The sequence below is a fragment of the Ictidomys tridecemlineatus genome, chromosome 9, assembly GCF_052094955.1.
Source record: "Ictidomys tridecemlineatus isolate mIctTri1 chromosome 9, mIctTri1.hap1, whole genome shotgun sequence".
In the NCBI taxonomy this organism is placed as follows: Eukaryota; Metazoa; Chordata; class Mammalia; order Rodentia; family Sciuridae; genus Ictidomys; species Ictidomys tridecemlineatus.
Window position 1 is genome coordinate 17,253,081 of NC_135485.1, and position 26,018 is coordinate 17,279,098.

The window sequence follows — 26,018 nt, forward strand, 5'->3', positions numbered from 1 at the left end:
GAACGTCAGGAGCCCTGAGAAGAATGATTAGCAGGGACAGTCGGAGCAGCTGCGAAGGCAACACCTGAAACAAGGAGTTCCTTCTGGCTTCCACCAAGGATCAATTGTTCTAATTGCATTTGCATTAAAAGGCACAACTGGCAAATGGCGAGAAGGATTCCTTACAGGAGAAAAACATATGCAAATTTTCAAAAGACACAGACTAGTTCTGCATGTTACTTTTGTATATGTGGAAATGTAGTTGAAGGAAAAATGAACAGAAATCGCACACACTAACCATCCGGGAGAGATGACTGCGGAGGCAGGAGAAAGAAAGGGATTGGTGTGTGATTTGTTTTCACTTTGGGTATTTTGGATAAAACGTTAAGATCTCATAAATCTGGGTAATAGATATGCGGGGCTCAATTCTATTATTTTGTGCACTTGCATGTTTATTTGAATGCTTTTCTAATTAAAACATAAAGAACACTTTAAAAAGAGTATGCTAGTGTCTGCTTTGTAGCCATTGTTAAACCACTTAATGAGAATTCCTCTCCCACTCTGGATATCACAAGCCCTGGGTTATTTTTATTAAGGTTCATGGAATTCCATAGATGGAAGGCTGTGCCCACCTTCCCCTCCCCCCACTTCTTCATTCTAAAGGGCATTTTCACTGAGCGTGGCCACTGGATTGGGGCCCAGTCTTTGTAATATTGGGAACAGAGTTCCCTTTCCCTACTAATATTGTACTGGTTGTTCCAGGTACAACCTCAAAGAGGCTATCCATAGGCTAAGGCTCTGAGTGTCTGGAGATCAGTGTCGACAGAAATCCCAAGACTTAACTGTCGAGAGGTTAGCATGGTGGAAAGACAGGCAGAGGATATATTTGAGAAATCTGAAGAAGTCCCCTGTCACAATCAGGTGATAGTCAACCTAGCATTCTGTCAGAACAATGAATAGAGCCTCAGGATGGAGGAAGCCTTTGGTCCAAAGGTGGCTTGTCAAAGTGGTCACTGCTTCCCCCGTATCCCAGCCTTGAACCAGAAAATTTTAAAGCCACTAGGAAAACCATGAAAAGTGCTTGAATGTTAGCTCATTTTGTTATTTATTTCCTCAAAAGTAAGGGTGAACTGTCTGAGCCTCCAAATCCAGGCTAACACAGGGAAGTTGTTCATCGGTCCTGTCAAATGCAGCTGGACTCTGGGGTCTTGGCCCTCTGCCATTCTCTGGCCTAAATACTCATAGACATGGATGATACAGGTCATCCTTGACTTAAGATTGTTCAACTTATGATTTTTAAGATGGCATGGAGATGATACATATTGGGAGGAAATTGTACTTTGAATTTTGAATAGGCATCTTTTCCTGGTCCAGCCGTACGTAGCACAGCCTGCTCATGTGACACTGGACCATGGCAGTGCTCCACAGCTCAGAGTTGGCTGTATAAGCCACAATCTCTGCAGGTTTGATGCAGCAAGTGCATTTTTGACTTGGGATCCTTTCAACTTAGATGGGTTTTCCAGACATGACCTGCATCCTCCATCCTCCATGACTGAATGACAGCAAACATTTTAGAAAACACAGCATGTGTAGATGAGAGAGAGCAAGAGACTCTCACAAAGTGAGTCTGGCAGGAGTGTCCTACCTCTATTATTAGGAGATTCACATTTTGCTTTACTCATATGCTGTTAACTAGATGTGGAATAAGATCTGTGTCTATTCCTGTGATCTCTGCTTAGAGGAGCTCAATGACTGCAGAATAAATGCAGTATATGAAGTGCTTGGCTTTAATCAGATGGGAACAAAAAACTACACAAACTTTTCAATCACAAATGGCCTACAACAGAAAAAAGATGTTTTCTATTAAACATGAATATTTTACTCTTGGAGGTGTTATATAGAGCACAATAGGTCAGAAAATAAGTTCTGAGATCAACTGGACTTTGCCCAATGTGGAAAATAACTTCCTTGAACTTCTATTTCTTCACCTGCAAAATGGGAAGAGTGGTATTGCTACTTATTCTTTAGTTAGGAGGATTTAAAATAAGCACATGTAAACAACCAAGCAAAGTGACTGAGAGATGGTAAGTCCACAATATATGTATCATAACTATCATTCTCTTCACATCTTTCATAACACTTTGGATCTAGTGAATTTTCAACTGGACAGTAGCTTCTTATATTTTCTTTCTTTCTGCAACAGGAAGATTCATTTTAATTTGAAATGGGGATATTAAAGGAAAAGGGTCAGATTAAGGAACATCATTTCTCGAGGCTTAATTTCTGGGAATCATATGCCCAGAAGTGTCTCAGAGCTGATTCCTAGAAAGGAAGTCTGCAAATTGATCAAGTTTCTAAAAAGAATTGATAAAACCCAGTTTGTAATTAAAAAAAGAAGAAGAAAAGCAAATAATGCCTTTAAATCTTCCCAATGCCATTCTCTATGGTATCTAGCAGATAAGACTTTTTAGGAAATTCAAATTTAACCTTCGAAATGCTGAAACCCTGTGACTGTCCCTTGATGCAAGTAGCTACTTTCAGGTATTAAAATTGAATCAATTGCAAGAATAAAGGGGGTCTCCCTTAAAACATTGTTGAAACATGAAGAGCCTTTTTTCTTATTTGTGCAGTAGGATCATGCTTTTATCATCCCACAAAATTAAAGTTGAAAAGTTCTATCCACAATCCAGGTTTTGGAAATCCCTGCAGGCCTCCCGTCAATCCAGCAGCATGGTGGTGAACAGGATTTTAATCGACCCCTCCAAGCAAGCACCAGGGTGGCAAAGGCCAGCTGCTGACAGCTGACACGGAACCACCCACACACAGGGCCCAGCCCTAGAAGTTTCCTTCTCCACAGCTCCACTGCCCTAGCTGTACAGTTGCCTCTTTTGTTTATATAATCCCATTCATAGTGACATCATAAAAGGCAAAAAGGAAACCATGGGAAATCTTTGTCCAAACCTTGCTTTGTACCTGAAGTTCAAGTCTGTTTGGTTAACCTTCTGTTTCTACCTTCTCTTTCCTTCAAGTGACCTTTTTACTCTTAATCCTCGCCGTGGTATGCTGTGGCAGGCAGTGTCTGTAGGAGCCCCTGGCACCATGTGACAAAGGAGCTCTTATGGGTGTCCATGAATTCATTCATTCATCAGGTGCATGCACAGGAACTCCCCTCGTGTGCTACCAACATGCCACAGGAAACGGGAAATATCAGCCCAACACACAGGTAGGTCCCATCCTCCAGAAGCTGAGGCCAACAGATGGGTGGTGAACTTCAAGTTGCACTTTCCCTCTAATTGTGGTTGGTTTACACTGTGATTCATACGGTTGACCCTGGAAAGGATGCTTTTCCCATGAATTCAGACAAGTGGAGGAGAATGAGGCCATGCGTTGCAAGTGATCATGAAGTTATCTGACATGAAAGTTAACATGGCCACGTCACATGCTGTGTACCAGTTTACTAACTTACCCTTCTCTAGGATGCAGAGTAATTAACCCCTATTCTGTGATCCATACAAATAGGGAAGTGTTCACAGAGAGTACTATCTCTAAGTCCTGTGAAACATTACTCATACATTTAATTAGAGGGTGCAGTGATCAAACTACAAACCTGTGAATGGTTCAACTAAGAATAAGCATGGCTTCATTTTCTTTTAAGAATTAAGTAAGTCCTTTAAGTGCACTGTGATAGGAATAAGAAAGGGACCTGGTTGGAAATGAAGTGAGAAAGCAATGATACAAATGGAAACAGAACGGGGCTTTTTCAACACCACCAAAGTCAATCACAGGAAAGTACCTGTGAATTTCCTTAAATGACTTGCTGGAGGGTATTGTGCGGTAACTATATTACGATAGCTACTTTTTTTTCCCATCAATTAGTATTGTTAAAGAGAAGCTTGACTATAGACTTCCTAACAGCAGCAAAAATAAATTCCTTCCAATTAAGTAGTCTAATAAGCTATTTAGGGTTTTACCACTTAACATTCTTTCCTTCCCATTTAATTTCAGCTTTCACTTGGATGTCATCTTGTCGAAAATCCATCACAGAAAACTATGTGGAAAAAAAAAAAAAAGATGATGTTGCTAAGTGCTCCTGATGTTCAAAAACCAGCAGAAGCACAATATTTTTTCTCCATCACCCCAGGATTTTTTGCTAATAATTTAGCTTCTTCCTACTCGAAATTAATATATGAAAATATATGAAAATGGTCAATATGCAAATTCAAATATCACACTAGCTACTTGCCTTCAGTTAAGTGCTATATGCATAAATTTGAAACAATACAATATTTTAAGGTTCTTGATTATAATAATGCCAGGGTGTGCATATGTGCATGTATAATTATGCTCATTTAATTTAATCATGAAAATATTATAGGATCATTTGGTTTTCTCCTCTAAAAGTTCTTTCACTCTTTTTTCGACTAATTAATTCCACTCTGCCATATCTATAGGAGTGCTCATGGTGAGCAATGAGTGCTGATCTGAGAAGAGCCTCGTCACATTCCTATGGAATTATGGATATGAAGGCGACATGCGGGAAGGTGGGCAGCCTTTTGCCCAAGCACACATCCTCCTCATGGAACAATGCTGGGTTTTTCAGTAGGACCTCGTCCTGGAAATACCTGAATTTTATGTTCACTTCTTCTTGCAAGTTCTCAGTGTCCTTGAATGCTGGGAATGTGCCCTGGGGCAGTCACCTGATTACACAGAAGGGACCTGGACACCGGCCCATGAGACCCACACATTCCACATGCTTGACTGGACTGCAGCTCCAGGGATTCTGCACAGTTATTGGAATCACATGGGAGACATTGAGGGGCATGAGAAGGTGGAGGACATTTAACTTAACCAGATCGTGCCACAGTTACTAGGAGAAAATCAGCCACGGCAGAGATGAAGCACGCCAGAAAGGTTTTTGCATATTATCTTTTCCCCAACCAAGGAAATAATATTTTTCCTTTCACAGAAAGACTTTGTTCCTTTTCTCCAACATGTTAACTGAGACCGGTCTAAAGCAATAGGCTGCTTTGTACCCATGGATGGAATCTATACAGCATCTTTTCTCCCCCAGGGATTAATTCAGCTTTTGATTAAATCTTTCTGAGATTTAAATCATGATGTTACAAACCTCCAAGGAACTCCTCTATGAGTTGTGACCTTCTTTATTACTCTCTGCTGTTTGATAAAGTACAAAGATTGATTTATAATGGTGTTTAGTGTGTTTGAAAACAAGGAATAGCAAGGAGAATTGGAAAATGTAAGATTAATGTAAAGTAAATATTGCCAAAAGTATGCTTTGGTTAAAATATTCTATAATTAATAATGAGCCACAACTGTGTAGCTAGTAACACTGGTGTCAAATGAGTATAATAATATTATTAGGGCTGTAAATTATAACCAGTGATTACCTAAATAACCCTACAAAGAAGGGAGAACTGGCAAGGCTGAAAAAGAATTTCAACTCAATGTTACATTGTATATAGTTTAGGGAGATTTAGTTTGGAGGACTTTTAAAATGAGACAAGCTCCTTTTAAATAAACTAATCATATCAAGTGTTCACTTATTTTTGGTTTCAGTAATTATTTTTGCCATTAGTATCATCAAGGATGGAAGTGATTTAACGTTCTGGGGACAACATAAAATGAATCCTTTATCTTTAATCAGGATGCTCCAGTACCAAAGTAGTAGCTATTTCTTGCTTTTTAAAATTCCTTATTTTCTCTCTGTCCTCAAAGCGTTTATTAGAACAAAAAGTTAACCCTTTAAGCAAGATATCCTTCTGATACCCTTGCTGCCTCCCACCAAAAGACGAAAGAAGCCCTACATAATTTAAGCAAAGTGAAGGCAATAAATACAGTATTTGAAATAATAGTAACTTCATTTTATATATTGATAAAATACTGACAAATTTTATCAGTGGTATAAAATAGGAGTAGCACCACAGGGAGCACTTCTGAACATTGTTTGCACATTTTTAAAAGTATTTCTTGTGACTTTTGATTGGCACATTATAATTATACTCGATAGTGGGATCCATTGTGCCATAGCAGTACATGCACATAACATAATTTACCCAGTCTCCTTCCCAGTACCTTCCTTTCTCACTCTTCCTCCCTCCCTCATCCACTTATTCTACTCTATTGATCTCCCTTCTGTTATTGTTATTTTAATTAGTGCACTATCTATCTTTATATAGGGCATCCATTGTTGTATATTTGTAGGTGGACATAGCATCATTTGGTCAATTTTCTTCTTCAGTATTACCCGTGACCTCTCCTCCTCCCTTCCTCACCCTAAAAATCTAAGACCTCAGCAGAGACAATCCATTCATTTGGATGCTGGATAGCATTCTGGATAGTTCTATCCCATTTCCAATATTTACCAACATTCTTTACTTTCTAGGGGACTTTTGGGAGAGGGCTAGGATACACTTAGCCCCCTTGCCCCAATGCTATGCTGATGCTAGATTTTGCAGTGCAAGAGGTTGAGAGTGGCAAGGGCCATCTGAAATTAGGGAGGGCAAAAGGCTAACACCGGATTCCCTGTCATCAGGACCACCATCAACCGCCAGGCACAATGGACATCCTGACAAGAAAACACATCAGCAATTACCAGCCCATCCCAGAGGTAAACAGATGACTTACAGATGACAAGGGCTACATCTCGTTGAACGTCTTTGAACAGATCCAGTCCATCTACGGTAACATTACTTCCTACACTGAATATTTAACAGGACCCTCCCTAGGGACAGTAGCTTCTACTTAAAAAATACATACTTTCCAGGGCTAAGAACAAAAACTGAGCTAATCGGTTTGATAAAGCCCCATGTCACTTTTCACCTCCGAACGTTCATTACAGAAATCACCACGGCTGCCTTTACCGCTTGAAAGAAGACAAGGTAAAATCCAGGAGGCACCCATTTCCTTAGAGCTGAAATGCATCCATGAATATGGAAAAGCAGGGAGAAGGGGGACAGAACCAGAGAGGAAACAGAATCATAATAAGCAAGGAATGTGTACTGATCTGAGAAGCATGCCAGCAGTTGGGTTACGATAAATAAGAAAAGCAAAAGTAGATTTGAAACATTCGTTTCCCTTTATTAGCTCAGTGAGGCTGATGTGTACTGCACATTAAAAAAAAAAATCACAGGAATTTTCATACAATGAATAAAACCACAACAATACATGTAGAATTGGCAGGTGGAAGAAAAAGCCCAGCAAGGGCTCAACTAATCTCTCACTTTCCCTCTTCAGCATAGTTCAACCAACAGTATTACACTTTCACCTACAAATCTTAAAGTAGCTCTTTCAAATCAGCAGTTCACATTATTGAAAAATGTCTGTCACATAGGTACAAATTTAGAATCATCACATTATATTACATGGCTATTCTAGGTCATCTATAGATCAGGTCTTAGACTACAGTGATTGAAGTTCTCGTTACAGCCATCAAAGAAGGACACAGAATCATCACCTACTGTAAGCTCACATCTAAAGGCATGAAAAGGTTTCCTTTTTCAACGGACCCAAACGTCCTACCCCAATAGTGCAAAGTTCCCTCTCTGCTGCTTTGAATGTTGACAGCCCGACTGGTGTTCCTGGAGTCATTTAGCAAAAATTGATTTGGGTGCACTGGAAGAATTAGTCTGCTACATCTCTTTAAAAAAAAAAAAAAATCCCACTTTTCTAAAGCACCAGTTCGGTTACCAAAATTGTAGATGTGGTACTTACCACAGTATGAAGGCAATGGCCTGGGTCATCTAAAAACCCTGCAGATCTATGCTGAGATTGCCTCCTGTGAAGATGGGGTGCACGTGTTCACTGGAAATATTCTCTCCAAAAAAAAATTAAAATTAAAAATAAAAGGAACACAGCTTACGTTTCGATGGGCTACCCACAGTGTCTGCATAAGGTACAAATGCTCCACTAATTTGAGATGCGGTTTGACATCCATGGAGGAAAACTATCTTCATGGTGACAATATTTGTCAGACTGGAGGGGAGGGGATAAATTAATCCTCAACATGAAGTCTGTAGTGTTGTCTCTTGATAAGTGAGAAAAGAAACCAAATAGTTCACTCATGTCAACAATCCAGGGCGAAAAAGAGAATGTATTTAAAATTGGATCACAAAAAATTTAAAGGCAAAATAGAGAACGCATCTGGTCCTTAAACACATAATAGGATTTACTAAATATCGATTTCTTAAAAATAATTTATTGCTCTTAATAGTCTTTTTTTATTATTATTCTACAACAGAAGATACTCAAAATTCCAAAAGAAAGACTGTAAACTTTAGTTTGGCGTTCACAAAGAGTTAAAATACCTGCATTTAACCTACAGAACAACAAGAATTAGGCGGATTAAAGGTGTGTTACTGTTGTAACGCAGAACCTGTGAACAAGTTCTTTTATGTTGTCATAGTATTTTTATTGCTTTCTATCTACTTAGAAATAAGAAGCCAAAAACTCAAGCAAGCATCCGACAGGACAGACAGTGGATTCACTCAGAACACAGTATGCTGGTGATAAATGACTGCAGCCGTCAAAATCCGCTGCATTGGCCTGGGGGTGAGACCCATTGTATAAGATCGTGTTGGGCGAGAGAAAGGAAAAGAACGCTTAAGTAGTAGGTATGTCACATCTTCCAGAAAAGTCACGGGAGCCAAACAGTAATCGAATCTCAATTTAGAAACTTGAATACACACTCCAAACGTCAGTGAATTCCATTCCAGGGACTCCACACTCAGATGAAATCCTGATGCTCAAAATGGAGGTTTTTCTGAAGTTTTTTTTATTGAGTTTAGCAGAAGCAATGTCATCAAGAACAACATCATGGTCACGTCAGAGGCCATGCTAGTGCAAGTAGAAACACTGCTTCTGCAAAAGGCGAGTTTCCCCAATGAAGAGTTTACACTCCCACCTGACAACCGCCATGCATCCTAGGGGAATTTCTTCTGGCTTTATTATTTTTATCATCTCATAATTTATAATAAATAGGCTATCTGCAACTGATAAATATGTCTCTTTAGTAAACAAAGGAATGAAATATCAGTATTTATACAGGATGCATAACTGTAAAAAATACAGATAAATACCATCGTCATACTCTGCCAAGGGAAAGAGATACTGGCTTCAGAGATAGTCTTCAGACACACATTAATTATTGTAAAAATCATACTGTAATTATTACCTCAGCATTTTGTATCAAATTAAAATCACAAAAATTAAAACAGAACAGCATTTTAAAAAGATTTTTGACCTCTATTTTCAAAACTACTGTTGATAGAGAAAATAAAAACATTTCTTAATGGTTACCCATTGAGAGACTTTACATAAAATCATGATATCTTCTAGAAAAATTTTAGATGAGAAAATTTCATTCCCCTAACAAATCCAGTGTATAAAACTTCAAAGAAAAACAAGCAACAAGAAAATGTGGAAAAATATCGCAGAAGTGGTTAATACCTTGAGGGGACTGGGATAGTTTTTGACAAGATGCTCAGATAGAAGCTCACCTAAGAAAGGAGGGATGGATGTGCGTAAAGCGTCATTTTTTTTTTTTGTAGTTGCACTCAACGGACACACACACTGTCTTTTGTTTTTTGTTTTTTGTTTTTTACAATCAAATATATATAAGCAGTAAGTTCAGCTTCTAAATATGTTAGTGTACAATAATTGGTTCACCTCATAATTACATTTGAATATTCTCGATTAAGAAAAATTTAGCAGTTTCGAAAAGAAGGCTGCATATACAGTGCATAGCTGTAACAAAAAAAGAACATCGTTGTATAGTATGTACATAAAATAAAAATACTCCATTTAACATCTGTAAATACTTAACTACATCAGAGAATGTAGCGATTACACTATCTGAACACATCCAGAGAGTTCTACTCAACTCTCCTTTATAATGTAACACCGCGTCCGCGTCTCGGGAAGAACTGCTGAACGAGCTGCACGCTTGACCATTGACAAGGCTTTTAAGATTTGCAGTGGAAGATCAACGTTTTGGACATTGACATGGGTGTCAGGACAAAGGACGAACTACAGAAACTTCAAAATGTTAGGAAAGTTTAGCATTCTGGTGCCCGCAGCATCCTCTCCCACCCAGATTCCATGGCAAAAGGAAAAGGGAAAAGAAAGAAAGAAAAGAGAGAGAGAGAAAGAAAAAAAGAGAAAGAGAGAAAGCAGGAGGGAAGAGAAAAAGAGAGAGACAAAGAGAGAGAGAGAGGATGTTAGTTCTACGGAACCTGTGGTTTCTTCGGGATTGTCACGTAATCATTAGGTGAGGAGAGAAAGCTTGCTTCAAGTTGATTTTGCACTTTCTTAAAAAACAGAGTACGGAGGCCGATGCCCTGGACATCAGCAGCTGTCGTATTAGGGTTGTTTTGTGGTTGATTGATTAGTTTTCTTTCCTTTTTAAATTTATATGCATATATGTATATATATATTTTTTCCTTTTGAATAGATTGTGAACATTTTGAAGTTCTAGGTTTTAAATGTGTCTTCATGGAACTGCTGCCATTTGAAGTGGTCTGCCCTTGCACGTTCTGGTCAGGTGCCCCTAGTCCTCACAGGCACACACACACACACACACACACACACACACACACACACACACACACTTCCCCCAAACCAAGCATGCACATGTGCACACGTACCCATACACATGCATGCACGCACGCATGCACATGAACACACACACACACACACACACACACACACACACACACACACACAGTCACCAAGAGACTCCGGGGAAAGCAAAGCTGACACCCATAAATAAACTTGTGCTTACTGGATATCACTCTGTCTCTTGCTTCTTCAGCAGCTCTGCTCATGTAAACCATTGTTGTTGTGGTTGTTCTTGTTCTTGTTGTATTGTTGTTGTTTTGTTGTTTTGTTTTTGTACAGAGAGTGTAAAGGAGGAGAAATTCATAAGTATGACTTGCAATAGTCTGTTAGGGAAGGGCGCGCTGTCCCGTGAGGTATTCACCATCTCTGTCGTCCTCAGCCAGGTAACATGTTACCTGCGCAAGCTTCTCTGAGCTTCTTTCAGTAAACTATCAAAATCCAGAGAGTCATACTTGCTCTTGGTGGAAGCAGGGTCAAAGTCATCTGAGTTTGAATCTGAAAGAAACCCAAGCCAGGTTAGATACACTCCTTGCTGGCGGCCATTAACACAAGCACCCCAATTCAAGATTATCCCATTCACTTGCAATTTAGACAATCAATATGCTTTTAAAAAGCAATGCTCAGATGTTATTGGATATATGCATGTATATATGCAGAGCAGGTAGCCATGAAGTTCCAAAAACATATACCTATCGATTTTTTTTTTTTAAGATTGAAACACTTCTGAGTGGGGGAGGGCACATTTAATACCTCTGTTTTATAGATAACCATCCTCCTCTTCCCACTGACATAAGTGACTTGCTTAGGACTTCTCAATAACTTAGATGCAGAGTCAGCACAAACTGGAACTAATGTCCTCCTCACGGGTGTTAGTTCCATTAAGCATACAAGCCAGTTAAGTGGGACAAAGAGAACCAACAGAACTTCTCGTGGTCTCCAACCTGCTATATCCCTTTTGAGGCAGGAGGGACATACAGTCAACCCCTGTGTCTACCCCTGAACCTCTACACACTCCAGCAGCAGAGGTGCAAACTCGCCCCAAATTAGATCCGGACAAATGTTTCAGAGCCCGGGAGGGTACATTCACCCTCTTTACTCATTAATAGAAGAGAACAAATATACAGCTATAAATAAAACCAAACTCTTGGAACCTTAAACTAGCCCAAGTCAGATTTTGTGCAAAATTCCACGTGCTCCTTCAAATAACCCTTAACAAAACAGATGTGCTTCCACAGTGTGGAATGTAAAATGCAATTCTGTTACATAGTTCTAATTTTTCTCCATTGACATCTACAAAGGAGTCAGATATTTCCTGCTGGTCTTTTGCAAGTGAGAAAGGTTGGCTTGGAAGTATAATAAAAAGCCTCTTACAAATACATTCATTATTTGAAAAACATTAATTTGAAGGGAAAACAAGACCTTTCTGGAACACATTAACAGTTCTACTAAAATATGAGCATTCCCAAGTCAATTACAAAATAAATGCTCCAAGTGATAGAAGAGCGTAATAGATAAAATGGAAGCGCAATCGTTGACAGAATTGTTTTGCTGAAAGAACTGCAGAGCTCCAAGTGCCCCAGCACCAGGCTGATTTTCTGCTGCCCTCGACCCCTTCCATCAACTTTCACTTGCTTAGATTTTAAGACAAGGAAATTCCTTCACTTTTCTTTTTCTTTCATTCTTACCATCCCTTGTTCACGTTTCCCCACAAGATTGGGTAAGAACAACAAGAGTCACAGTTTTGCACAGACATAAAAACAAAGATAAAAAGGTTCTATCTTTCCCCGGTAATATCCCAAATACTCAACTCTTAAATTACACTGGGTATGGCCCTCTTTGATGGTCTAATGAATGGTTTGCTTAGATTACTAAGGCGTCCTGAGCAGCTGTTATTCAAATAAACTTTTTTTTTTTTTTTTTTTTGGTAGAGACAAAGTGTCATTTGGTGCAAAGGGTTTGAGATCAGCCTCCTTTTGCCTTCTATATCAGGATGGGTGATTTGCCCAGATGGTGGTTCATGTGAGAAAAGGCAGCCTGAAGCCATCAAGAACATGAACACATATTCTTCCTTCATTTTGAGAATTTTGAGAATAATTAAATTTCCTAAATTTGGATTATTCTAAGTGACACCAGAACTTCAGTGTTTCTGTATTTTTATTTTCAACAGTTTTTTAACTGGGAAGTATTGACACCTGTACTGTTGTACAATCATGCTGTGTCACCCAACAGGTAACCTCCCCCCCAAAAAAGAAATCTATTTTGTTGCATGAAATAGAATGTGGTCACATTTCTGAGACAATAATATTCACTTTGCCACTTTTCCACTAACAGAAGGATGGTGGAACTCAGAAGATAGGATAAGAATTTTCTAGGAATAACTTAAAAGCCACTCTATTTTTCAAAAGGAATTATTATAAATAATGATACTGTATTAAGAGAAGCAAATCACATCACATTTGGAAATGTGGACACTAGGTAGGTATTCAATTAATGTTTGTTGAATGAATATATGAATCTCAAAAGCCTGTATATTATTCAAACCATGGTTGAAAATATTTGTATTGGGATCTGGGAATTATTTACTAATAAATGAAGAGAGTGTATGTAAAATTATGCATATATTCAAAATGCAAATAATTTCATACATTTCTGGGTTAAAAAGGAATTCATGATGGATGTGATATTTCACTTTCCTTATATGTTGGAACATTAGTATTACATATAACTACTTCCTGATAAAAAGTTTTACATTCATAATACTGACTCATCCTTCTATTATAATCCTGTAGTCCCAGTATAATTTCTGTGTCTTTCCTCTTTAATATTTTTTTTTATCAAGGTGTATTAGAAAGATCCTTTGCTTATAAGACAAATGGTAGAAAGACACAGATACTGAAGATTCATATAAATCAGGTCTCACATCCTGGCCTCAACAGAGTGGCCTCTAGCAAGTCACACTGAACTTCAGTATTATTTATAGAAAGAGCTCAAGAATGGTAGCTGAAATCATCATGGTTTGCTCTATTTAAGAATATTGTCAGTTTGACTAGTTTCAATAATAGAAAAATGGGATGTGTAAGCTAATTTTACTTAGAGGAGCATATAAAAACAAAAACTTGGTCCAACCTGTCTAATTTGATAGGTCATTTTTTTTACTGTCTTGGTAAAATTAATTTGTATTTCATCATTATCACTTTATTCTTGAAATTCATAAAAATTCCAAATTCCTTTAAGAGTCTAGTGTATCTTATTTTCACCATAGTCAGTGCCCTGAAGCACTTAATTTGCATTCTTCAGGGAATAAAGACAAGAGGGGGGGAGAATTTCTTAGAGTTCGAAAGCTTGCCCTGGTGTTGATTCTTCCATCTTAAAACAACTCCAAATTTCTAACTTCCCATCGCTATCGTTTTAAATTATGATCACGTTTACTACTTATTGAATACCTATGTTCTGCCAGACACTGTGATAACAGCTCCCTGAACTTTTATTTAATACAGCCTCCACAACAGTATTGGTAAGGTATTTCACCAAGAAGGAACCAGGAGCTCGTGGAGTTGAATCATTTCTCCAAGACCAGTGGTAAGGCAAGTTGCAAAGCGAGGCTGGCAGGATTCCAACGCAGGGATCTTTTGATGACACCATGCCTACACTCAGAGAAACTACCTCTCCTGCCACTAGAGAGCTTGAGGGAACTGGAAAATCCCACACTACCACCATGCACATCAAACACACCTCTAAGAAAATACAGAGTGAGCTCAGCAATGGCAAAGTTTCTATTGCTGCTGGCTAGGCAGGGAGATGAGAGGAGGGGAGGAGGCAAGCTTCTCAGAAATATTTCAGGGAGGTGCCAGTTCAATTTGGAAATACCATCCAATCCTCCCTCTACCATGATGAATCGTGATCTAAGGTCCCTCTAGGTAGCTTATTTTAAACTCTAGATGTTTTGAGAGACCAGAAACACCCTGGCCTTCATCACCGAAGGAAATAAGTCAAATCAACTCAAGGCTTCAATCTGTCTTGAGTGTTTTTATCAGCCAACATTTGAACAAATGACTTGCCACGTTTTATATTTTTATCCCTGGGCCTCCATCTCTCTAACAGTCAGCGGCCTCTCCCCTGCTCCACACTATCTATTTAGCTTGTGAAGTGAATTATAGCATATTCCCTCTGAACAATGCACACCACCAATATCAATTACTCCAGAAGACATCACTTTGTGGAAAGAGAAAAAAAGAAATCCTAGTATTTGGTATTCATTTCTCTCTTTACACCACGAAGGAGCGATAGCAGTGATGTCTGGTAATGCTGAGGAATACATGCATATGCTAATTTTATGATTATAATAAATTAATTTTGAATAATGATGTTATATGCACAAGGCATTTGCCTTCCTTCACTCCTTCCTCAAGGAATCAAAAGGCTGACAATCGTCACGGGAGATAAGGAATGACAGGCAAAAGAAGAAAATCAAAATTGGAAAGGAAATTAAGATGTCCACTGTAGCATTATTTATATTATCAAAAACCTAAAGAGTGAATAAATCTGTCTCTGGAATGGAATGATTAAATACAATGATATTATTATCCCAATAAAATATTGCATGGTCGTTAAAATGTGTTAATAGAGTATTAATCCTATAAATCATATCCTCAAACATAGACATTCCAAGACAAAACACTGCAAAGCAACACAGTCAGAGGGTAATAGTGGTTATCTCTGGGAGATGAGTTGAGAGGGGATTTTACTTTTCTTCTTAATAATTTTTATATTTTCCAAATTTTACCCCCTTGAATCTATACAACTGTTCCATCTCATTAACTGTGAAATGAGGATGACAATGGTAATGTCCACCCCCTACAATAACTGGGGTAATTCAATGAGAAAATGCTCGAAAAGCCCCTGGCACAGTGTCCAGCACATGGACGCGCTCATCTTCTTATCTACTTCAAAGAAAGTAAATGTGGAGTGATGTAGCCTATGAAGCTTTCACTTTTGCCTCTCAACTTGCAATTCATAGAAAATAAGAATATTTTTCAGAGCTTGTGAAATAATAAGGAAGAGAGAATAGGACTGTCTTCTATTCTGTTCCATAAAACAAACATGGCACTGCTAGGTTTACAAAAAGGATTCAGGATAGGTTTGGAAAGGAAAAGCAGATCACAAACACACCCACACAAAAGACACGTGTGTGCACTTTATACACCACAAACATACACACAACACATGTAAACACACACACACAAACACACACACACACACACACAGAGCAGTGTAAGCACCTATGCAGCTAGTACAAGAATTTATTTCTGCCAGTTATTGCCAAAACCTAGGACCCCTTGATTCTGAAACTGTTTCATACATTTAAAAAAAAAATTCATTCAAATATTCCCTCCAGTAAAATAAAGTGATGAGATGCTCCAACCCAAGGTGCCTGCAGAGTACGTTTGCTTCCATTTTGAGCTCTACATTATGGATTCCTCACTCTACATACAATAAAATCCATACCTAGGTCTGCATAGTTAGACTTGAAAAATTGCTTGCGTCCACAAAAGTACAGCTGGAAGTCAGTTTCATTCGACCTGCGCAAAGTATATCCATTTTCAAGAGCAGCAAAAGCATCACAGGTGTAGCGGTAGGTAATGAAACCATAGCTGTCTCTGCAGTGGACAAAGAAGAGAAATTCAAAACTGGTTAAGGAGCATTAACATACAGCACTGTAACCCTTTCTACTTTGGGAGACTTTGCTGGGGCCAACGTCTGAGCTACTGCATCCATTTATCAGTGTGATTGTCCTGTCAAGCAGCTAAATACTTATTTCTGGGACAGGAAATCTCAACTAGAAAGATTAATAAATAGGGATGAAAGAAAATAAATAAGGTTCTGAACTCAACATGTCATCTGTCAAAGCACTTACACTGGCAACTCCCATCCCAGTAATCTTAGGGCCATAATTTTTTACATACGTCAGCTTCTAAACAAGAAATAATCTTGAAGATTCTCACCCATCATCCCGCAGATTTACTGTGCACTCCTCAATTTCACCAAAAACTTCAAAGCGGTCCCTCAGTTCTGTCCGTGTAGTGTCAGGTCTGATTTTACCAACATAAATCACGCGGCGCTCTTCCTATGGGGGCAATGTAAGCAGAGACTTTAGCTAGTTCTGGAGACAGCAAAGAGGATGTCCCTCTAGAAGTATCCGTAAAGTACAACCATGCATAAGAGAAACTCACAGTACCATGCCCAAGAAAAAACTACCGTAGAATCCAAATTCACTTTCCTTTTCTTCTGTATCAATTTCTTCTCTCTCACCCATGCATGCTTTTTCTGTGCCTCCATTCTTTCCTACTTTCCCTATCCATTTGGTCCTTTCCTTACATGAAATTTCATGTACTGGGAAAGAAATTTGTGCAATGAGATCTTTTCTTTTTATCAATGGATAACTGACTAATACCTGTGAAAAGTTTGAATACTTATGTCTTGATGATTAATCTTGAAAAAATATTACAATACTGACTGGCTTGCAAAACTATTTAATTTCTTACCAACTCAGAATTCTAATAAGGTGTTGTACAAATTTTAATATTCTTAAAAAATGGTTCTTAAATTCTAGTACACACAAAAATTACTTGGGGTCCTTGTTTAAAATACAAACTATTGGGGTTTATCCCACTTGAACAATGAAAAAAGAAATTGTAAGACAAGGTTCAGCAATCTTCATTTATAACAAGTACATCCCAGTGCATCTGATCCAAGTGGTCTAAAGACAATAATTTGAGAAATGTAGTCTTAAAATGTAGGCCATTTTAAGCCATGAGTCTCTTAAGAGAACTAAATAAAAGAGGCTATAAATTTCACTTTGCCAATAGATCTGGTCTTATTTTAGGAATAGACTAGAGGGGTGTGGCCTAATTTTCACAATTGAAGTCAATATCATCATAATCTGAAAGTCATCAGCAAGTTGTAACTCACAAAATATGGGAAGAATATTTTGTAGCCTGAAGACAGATTCCCTTAAAAAAAAAGATGCATTATCTTTCTCAGTGTAAGACACAATCCTGCAGCTCTTGCTCTAAGGTGGCAAAGCCAATGGTGATAATGTCTCTCAAAACTGGGAGAAGGGTTTTAAGAACACATGGAGTTGAGAACAAGGATGTGTTTACCAACTAGTCTATGTCTAGCAAGGCCAAAGGAGAATAAAATGAACTTAAGTTTGCACAGGATTACAGGACCAAACATAGACTTCACCTGTCTAAGAGTTCTCCCTGGATGCACTGAGAGTCTCTATTCTTGGATGGTAGGAAAGGTAATTTAGGCTTGGAGTAAAGAGACAACCTACAATATCTAATGAATGCTTTTCTTTTTCATGTGCCAGATATTTAGCAAATGATCTGGCAGATAGGGAGCACGTGATGAACACTCATGAAATGTGACTGAACACTTCACAGACTCCACACCTCCTGGATGGACGGCTCATCGGTGCTTGGCCATATTTTACATACGCAATACTCTGGTCTCTATTTTCAGAGTCTCATCTTCAGACTCAGTCAGCTATCTACTTGACATCTCGGGCTGGCCATCCCCTAGGCATCTCAAAGTGGACCAGCCTTACCAAACCAGGCTCTCCAGCTGCCCCTCTCTTCAACTGGTCCCTTTCACAGGCCCTTGCATCAGTGAAGTTAACACCATCTAGACAGCTATTCAGGACAATAATCTGAGCACCTCCTATACCCATATCTGATTTCTCCTTGTTTCTTTCATATATCCAGTCACCAGGTCCTCTTGAGTTTAATCTCCTAAATCACCCTCTAGTCTGTTTCCTTTATTCCCTCTCCCCTAAGCCAAGCTGCCAGATTTTCTTTCTGGACTAGTGTAACAACCTTGTAGCTTAGATCCTAGTGTCCACCTTTTCTTTCTTCCAATCTGTTCTGCTATTGCTGTCAGAATAGACTTTACTAGGGAAATAGGAATTTAATCATGTCAATTACTATCAAAAACATTTCAATGGCTTCTTATAACTTTTAACAGAAAGCATAAATCATTAACAAGACCTGGTAGGCAGGCCTAGCATGATCCAGAACTATCTCCCCAGTCCATTCTTTCCTTGACTGGTTTCCAGCCACACTGAGCCTCCTTTGGACCCCGGTATATACCACGTTCCTTCCTCCCCAAGGTCTTTGCACAAGCCATTCTAGCGCTTCCTGGAATATCCTTCTCATACTTCACCCCAAGCCCCTTGCATACACTTCCTAGAATTACATTAAGCTTAGCGCTCATTTCCTTTCTGAGTCTTGAGATGAAATCATACATCTTATTAGTTGCTGTCATGGAATACAGCTATTTCTATTTCTCCTTTGTAGCTCTATGCCCAGTTGTAATTAAATAATAAATGGTTTCTTTATTGTTCAATGTCTGCCTCCCTAGTACTACACAGGACTTCATGAAAATACAAACCATTGTCTTTTTCCTTTTAACCACTCTATTTTAAGTATAACTGAAATATACTAGAATCTCCATGAATAGTCCTTGTAAAAGAAACCAACTGCCAATTAATTAATCATTTGGCCACATTAAAGATGCCTAAGTGCCTTACTCTCCAACACAAAGGAGATTGATAGTTGGGTTGGTGCTTTTATTATAGGAAAAACTGCCCAGGTAGCTCAGCTAAGTGGTGTCACAAAGTGAATAAGTTACATGTTTGCGGCCTTGGGGGTCTTAAAAAATGACCTCTGGAAGTCAGAGGTGGTACTGTACTGAAATACGGGGTCCAACATAATTCCTCTGACAATGGCTATTGAGCCTACAGAAGTGGCCAGATGAAGCAGAGCACACAGCTCAGGCTGCCTGGTCCATTTCCATGTAGATTGTATGTCTCAACTGAAGGCTGTGGTTGTGCACATCCTGGCAGTCGATGAGTAGAAGTGGATGGTAAGGCTCATGCTGGAGCAGTGTGCACACATCAGCAAGGCAATCACAACACCACATTCCATTCTCTTTACACAGCCAGCTTCAGCCAAACAGCCAAATGGGATGGGACTGTTATATAAACTTAAATTTCCTGGTGCCTGCTTGCATGCGTGTTATGGATTTTTTTTTTTTAATGAGCCTTTTAGGAAAGTTACTACTATATAGAGGGAAAGGAGAGGGAAATGCAGGAGAGAAAGAAATTGAGCCATAGCAAAGAAATTGCTCAGCTATCATTATGGGAATACACACAGTGTACGTATTCAAGGAAATTTGAAGCTAAAGCTAAAATCGACCATATGTACACCCATATGCAGACATATAGGGGCTGCTCCTGAACTGCAGTTTTACACAAAGTTGTATGCAACAATGATCCACAAAAAAAGAAGATGAACCTAGAGGACCTTTCAGAATGGACACTGATGCATTCTGCAGGGAAAAGAAAAGACAAACTAGAGGGAAGAAACAGGAAATCCGAGGGCCGTTCTACAATATGTAAATCAATGGATGTGTAACCCATGTGATTCTGCAATCTGTACACGGGGTAAAAATGGGAGTTCATAACCCACTTAAATCAAAGTGTGAAGTATGATATATCAAGAACTATGTAATGTTTTGAACAACCAACAATAAAAATTAAAATAAAACAAAATAAAAAAAAGAAGGCATAACAGCTATATGTCTGTCTATCTACCTACCTATCTACCTATCTCTTATCTATTTATCATCTATCTATTCATTGACAAAGGTACAAAGTACATGAAAGAAAACAGACTGAATAGAGAAATAAACACTTCATTAACAAAAAAAAATTAAAAATAAATAAACAAATAAATTACCTTTTCATCTACCATCTCTCTTTATGAAACATAGGAATGGGACCAGGCCTTGCTATCTTGTAGTCCCTTACAAGGAGCAGAGACTGAATGCATGTTGAAATTTTCATTTGAGAAAATTATTGAAGGGCTTTGTTTTCCAAGTGCTAAAAAGGAAAATAGAAGGCATCTAAAGGTCTAGAACGTAAAGACAAAAATCTTTCCAAGATTGGCCAAGATGTCTAGCAAAGAACCAATGCTTTTTAACATGTTGCAGTTGTATTAGACAGATGAATAGATTTCATATCTTTAAAAAACCTTAACATTTGCAGCCAATTTTTCAAGACATTAATTTCTAAACAGGAGATGAAAGGAAAAGAAATCAAAATGCTTAATAACATTTCCAACTTCTTAAAGGCTTGAAGGAACTCGAAACCTTTGGAAAAAGCTCCTTGAAAAATGATTTTCAGGCCCGTTTTCACTATTGAGGAGGACAGAACATTTATCAAATAACTTTTAGCTTCAATTTTCGCAAAAGCTAGTTTGCTGATGGGTGGGTAATAAAATTGAAGATTTACGTTGTATTAACAGCTATACTAAATCCTAGTTATACCAAAACACGAGATAAATAAAAGGAAACAAAAATGATCAAATTAACCACTTTGCTTTACCAAAATCTTTATCAAAAACAGCAGAGAGCCTCCCAGTTAGCAAGGAAAACAAACAATGGTTGTTTCTCATCGAACAGTGAGCTGCTTGGTAAAAAGAACTAAGGAAAGACAGAAAGCAGTAGGGAGATCAACACTTATTGAACCCTACGTAGGCCAAGGACTGTGTTTAATGCATTTTTCTGGATTATCTCATTAAAATGTTCTATAATGCTAGATCCCTACAAGGAAGAGCCTGTTGTAACTTGGAATTTGCTTCTCAGAACTTTTATTCTACATTTCCAAGCCAATAATGCCAAACTTCCTCCTCTCCTGCTAACTGCTTATCGACCTTGACAATGAAGGGTGTGTGTTCATTTCCAGATTAGTTGCAATATGACTTCCTCGAAAAGCCTCAAGACAGATAGGGCTGGAGGTGTAGTTTAGGGGTAGGGAATGTGCTAAGCATGCTTCAGACCATGAGTCTGAAGCCTAGCACCATACACACAAAACCAAAATTCCCAAGAGATTATGAATACCCGGGACAAGAAAGGGTGTACAAAGGTACCCTACTAAAGACAAAGCAAGAGAGGTAAGTGGTGAGATGGAAAGATACGGATGGCAGAAAGAAACACCAACTCTCTGAAAAGATGCATTAAAAGTCTTTGTTTTCCTTCTTTCTCTTTATACTGATTATACTCATCTAATTCAGAAGTCTTGCAATAAGTGTTTGCTACTCAGAGGCGTCCTTAAGGGAGAAACAATTTTCCAGTCATTTTGCAGTCACCCCATTCACTACTACCCAGGAATCTTCCTGCTTGTCATGGAAGGCTAATGTGAATAAATCCAGCCTCCTCTACTTCAGAGCTACTGTCCAACTAAAAACCAAGATGCAAGTAAACACACTGTCCAGTCAGAAAGTATGAAACATTGCAACTACTTTCAAATAAATGTAATTGAAGTATAATTAATGTATGAAAAGTTGCACATATTAAATGTCTAGTTGGGGTGATACACGCACCCCATCCCAGGAGTATAACCAAGATAGTAAACTTATCTGTCATCTCCATAAAGTCCCTTTGTGGTGTTTCTCTCTCTCTCTCTCTCTCTCCTCTCTCTCTTTCTCTTTCCCTCTCCCTCTCAGGAAAGTTACTACTACATAGAGGGAAAGGAGCAGGAAATGCAGAACATATAACATGTAACATGAGAAGGATCCTTTTAGCATAATTCAAAGTGCACATTATCATATTATTAACTATAGGGAATATGTTGTACAGCAGATCTCTAGAATTTGTTCATCTTACCATGAAACTGAAAATGTGTAAATACTGAATTTAAAGTTGCAATCTAATATTATACTCCCATTCATGAAACTGCTTCTTAAAAAGGCTTGACTACTCCAGTACTGAGAGAACATGGGGTGTGGTAGGCTGATAGGCTACAATGAAAACCTAATGCATTTCCTTCAAAAAGAATAACTGAAACAACTTCATTGTTTTCCATTTGGAATAAGTTTTTGGTTATGGGTGATGACATACTGTTCCTGGCTCCAGGGCTGCATAGTGACCAACAAAAAAGAGCAATGAAATGGATGGCCACTGCCCAGGCACATCTGGGTTTGGTTTTAAGCAATGAGCCATATCATAATGTCTAGATTTGTCCTTTAAATTAACATCCCATTATCATGTTTTCTGGCAGGAAACTGTGCAGATTGCAAATGCAGTTGGAAGTAGAATGCACCAAGAAATTAGAGCAGTAACAGTTTAGACAGTAAGTACTAAATTCTGGCTTGCAGAGCCCAATGTAATTTGAATTATTTCAAGTTTAGGAGACATAGAAAGGCAGAGAGTCAATTGGCTTTTGAGAAAGAGTTTAGGTGGGAATTGTAAGAGAACAGCTGAGGAAACAATGGTGATGTTCTACCACACTGTACGATTCTGTATTAGTAATAACTAATAGTGTCCTCTTAGTTTCTGATTTGACGCCATGAAGTTTGGCTGGACTTAGACTTTTGGAGGAACAAGCAATGAAAAGTTTGCAGTCATCCTAAACTATGGAACTAAAAAAAAAAAAAAAGTAATACAGTCCAAAAGACAAAGCTAGAAAACAATAATTCTGTAAATATTCTTATATTTTGAATGATTCTTTAAAATTTTCCTTTTGGAGCCTCTGTTTTGATGGTCCCCTAAATATGTGAAGGATTTGATGAATGATTAATCCAGCACTGCATCCAAGATATTCCAAATGTAATTTGCTAATCATTCATCACTTTGAGGGTGTCTCCAAAAGTAAATGGGAGTCACCTACCTGGCAGGCAACTTAGAGGACGGCTCTAGTTCCCTTAGCTACTTCGTAAATGAATTTTAAGCTAATTTTAGTCCAAATGAGTCAAAAATTATTTCCTGTAACCCTGTAAAAACATACTTTGCAAATGCATTACGGCACAAGAAAGCAGACCATTTAGAGAAAGGAGATCGATCAGAAAATCCTCCTGTGGGTAAATTCATTAAATAGTTTCACTGTGCCTTCAAGATAGATTTCAAAATCTTTAGCATGAGTTATAGAACCCTTCAGAATCTGCCTTTCACCAAACCTCTCAACTTATTTCTTGCTCTTCTGGTGCCCTAGTATTTTAGTTAAAAGACTAGTAGTTTCCTAATATATTGAACTGTTTTCCTGAAACTTAGTTTAAGCTATTGTCTCTGCCTTGGACAGAAATATTAAAAAAAAAAAAAAAAGTCAGGTAGGTAATTTTAAATTGTCAAAGAGCCACATTTAAAAAAAGTAAAACAAACTGAAAATTCAATCTTAATAATAGAATTTAGCTCAATGTGTCTAAGCCATTATCAGACAAAATTCTGATTGATATTAAGGTATTAATTAAATATATTTCCAGTATATTTTGTATTTAGTCATTAAAATTCAATCACACTCTGTATCATAAATCTGCCTACTCGAACTATCCATGGGCTAATAGCCACCATACTTGACATTGCAGGTATAGGAAATTGTTGCCCTCCCTTCCTTTAGGGTTCAGATCATTTCAATCTACCTAGGGATGTCCTTCCTCATTCCCATGTCTGGGGGTTCACCCATATGCCAGTACAGCACCCTAGACAGACCCTCTATCATATCATTTATCACACTGCTTTGCCTGTTTTGCAACTCTATCAGACTTGAAGATCTCTGGTTATGGGGACCAGGTCTTATCTAATTTTATATCCTAAGCATCTAGCAAATGTTTATCAAAGAAAGTAATGAGTTTTCATTTGTGTTAAACAAAAATAGCACATAATTGTCCAAGGGAGAATTGGTTCAACAGAAAGTTCCAAATTTTTCAATGTACATACCTAAATATACTTCAGAGTTTATATACTACTATAAATTTACTTTTATATATATCCACAAAATTCTAATGTAAAAAAAAATGTAAATAAATAGAAAGGCCAGTGGAGTAGAGAAAAGGGAACAGGGGGACAGAGAACCAGGAGGGTAAGCATAAGTATGAGGTCCTGAACTGGAGCCAACTATATTCCATGCATTTATAATCATGTCAAAATGATCCTGTTACGTATAGCTGTCATGAAGCAATAAAAATAATGAAAAAAAAAGAAAGTTCCAAATCTTTCTTAAGCACTTACTACCTACGGGTCCCTCAATTTGTAAGAATCTCTTTGTCTTGGTTTTTTGGTTTTTTTATCTGCTTCTCAAAAACAAAAACTAAAACATATTCCCAAATCAAGACTCCTACCAATGTCTAGTTCATAAGAAATGATTTCAGAGAAGCCAAGTTGACATTTGCAACACTACAAGTCCTCTTTTGAAGAGAACTTATAAAGATTGTCCTAGTCAAAGAATAAACTGAGGAACTCTTCAACTTGTGAGGCACAAAGAAAAGCAAGGTGGTCTCTGCTTTCAAGCTGAGGATGGAAGCCCCAAGGAAGCTTCTGGCTCATCTAGAACAACACTGTCCCATCTGTTTGGAAAGAGTCGAACTAACAAAAAGACAGCTCGCTCTCTTTCTTGCAGATTGATATTAAAGTATTAATTAATTTTTTTCATTAATTTTTGTATTTAGTCTTTAAAATTTAATCACATGCTGTACATTAATTCTGTCTAATCAAACTATCCATGGGTTAATAACCACCATATTTGACATTGCAGGTATAGGAAATCTTTGCCCCCCCCTTCCTTTAGGATTTCTTTACTCTAATTAGGAATTGGGAGCTAAATTATCTTTGAAAAGCTTAAAATACACACTATATATATATATATATATATATATATATATATATATATATATATATATATATAAAATTCTTTCTTTCTTTCTCTCTTTGTTTATTTATTTATTTATTTTTAGGTGTAGATGGACACAACATAATGCCTTTATTTTTATGTGGTGCTGAGAATTGAACCCGGGTCTCGCCCATGCTAGGCGAGCACTCTACCGCTGAGCCACAATCCCAGCCCAATTTAAATATTTTTGATGAAAATATTAATCTGGCTTTCGAATTCAGTTATGACTTGACCAAATGAGGACATATAAGATGAAGCTATTAATCTCTATCTTTAATATCCTATTGGGGGGGATCAAGAATTTTTTAAAATATGAATTTGCAGACACTAAAATAACTATTTTCCTACATGCTTGCTTAACATGATTCTCTTTTGTAGTGATTAATTGTAATGTGCCATATTAAAAGGCTTTGTAAACTATATGGCATTATATAAATGTGAGTTATTATAATTATTGAATAGGCCATTAATTAAACATAGCAATATTAGAAAAATGGAATTTTTAATTGTCATTAGTCTTTGTAAGTGTTAACTAATGATTCTCTGGCAAATCTTAATATCACAGCTCATTTGAAAGTTGAGAAAAAGGAGGAAAAGTGTTATAATTTGCACAGGGCCTTTGATTGAGTCTTTGGTAGGTTCAAAGTTAAGTGGCAGCAAACACCCCAGAACTTGGGTCTAA

The 26,018-nt window shown here is 37.9% G+C and overlaps 1 protein-coding gene across 1 annotated transcript in view; it reads right to left on the reverse strand.

The window, feature by feature from the left end:
• Positions 1–7,052: 7,052 nt before the first annotated feature.
• Positions 7,053–26,018, reverse strand: part of Ppargc1a (PPARG coactivator 1 alpha) — a 601,407-nt gene continuing 582,441 nt past the window's right edge. The window contains exons 10-12 of the mRNA XM_078022194.1: positions 16,617–16,738; positions 16,120–16,271; positions 7,053–11,109 (exon numbers count right to left, since the gene is read on the reverse strand). Coding sequence (XP_077878320.1) covers positions 11,006–11,109; positions 16,120–16,271; positions 16,617–16,738 — 378 coding nt within the window. The 3' untranslated portion in view covers positions 7,053–11,005. The remainder of the gene's footprint in view (positions 11,110–16,119; positions 16,272–16,616; positions 16,739–26,018) is intronic.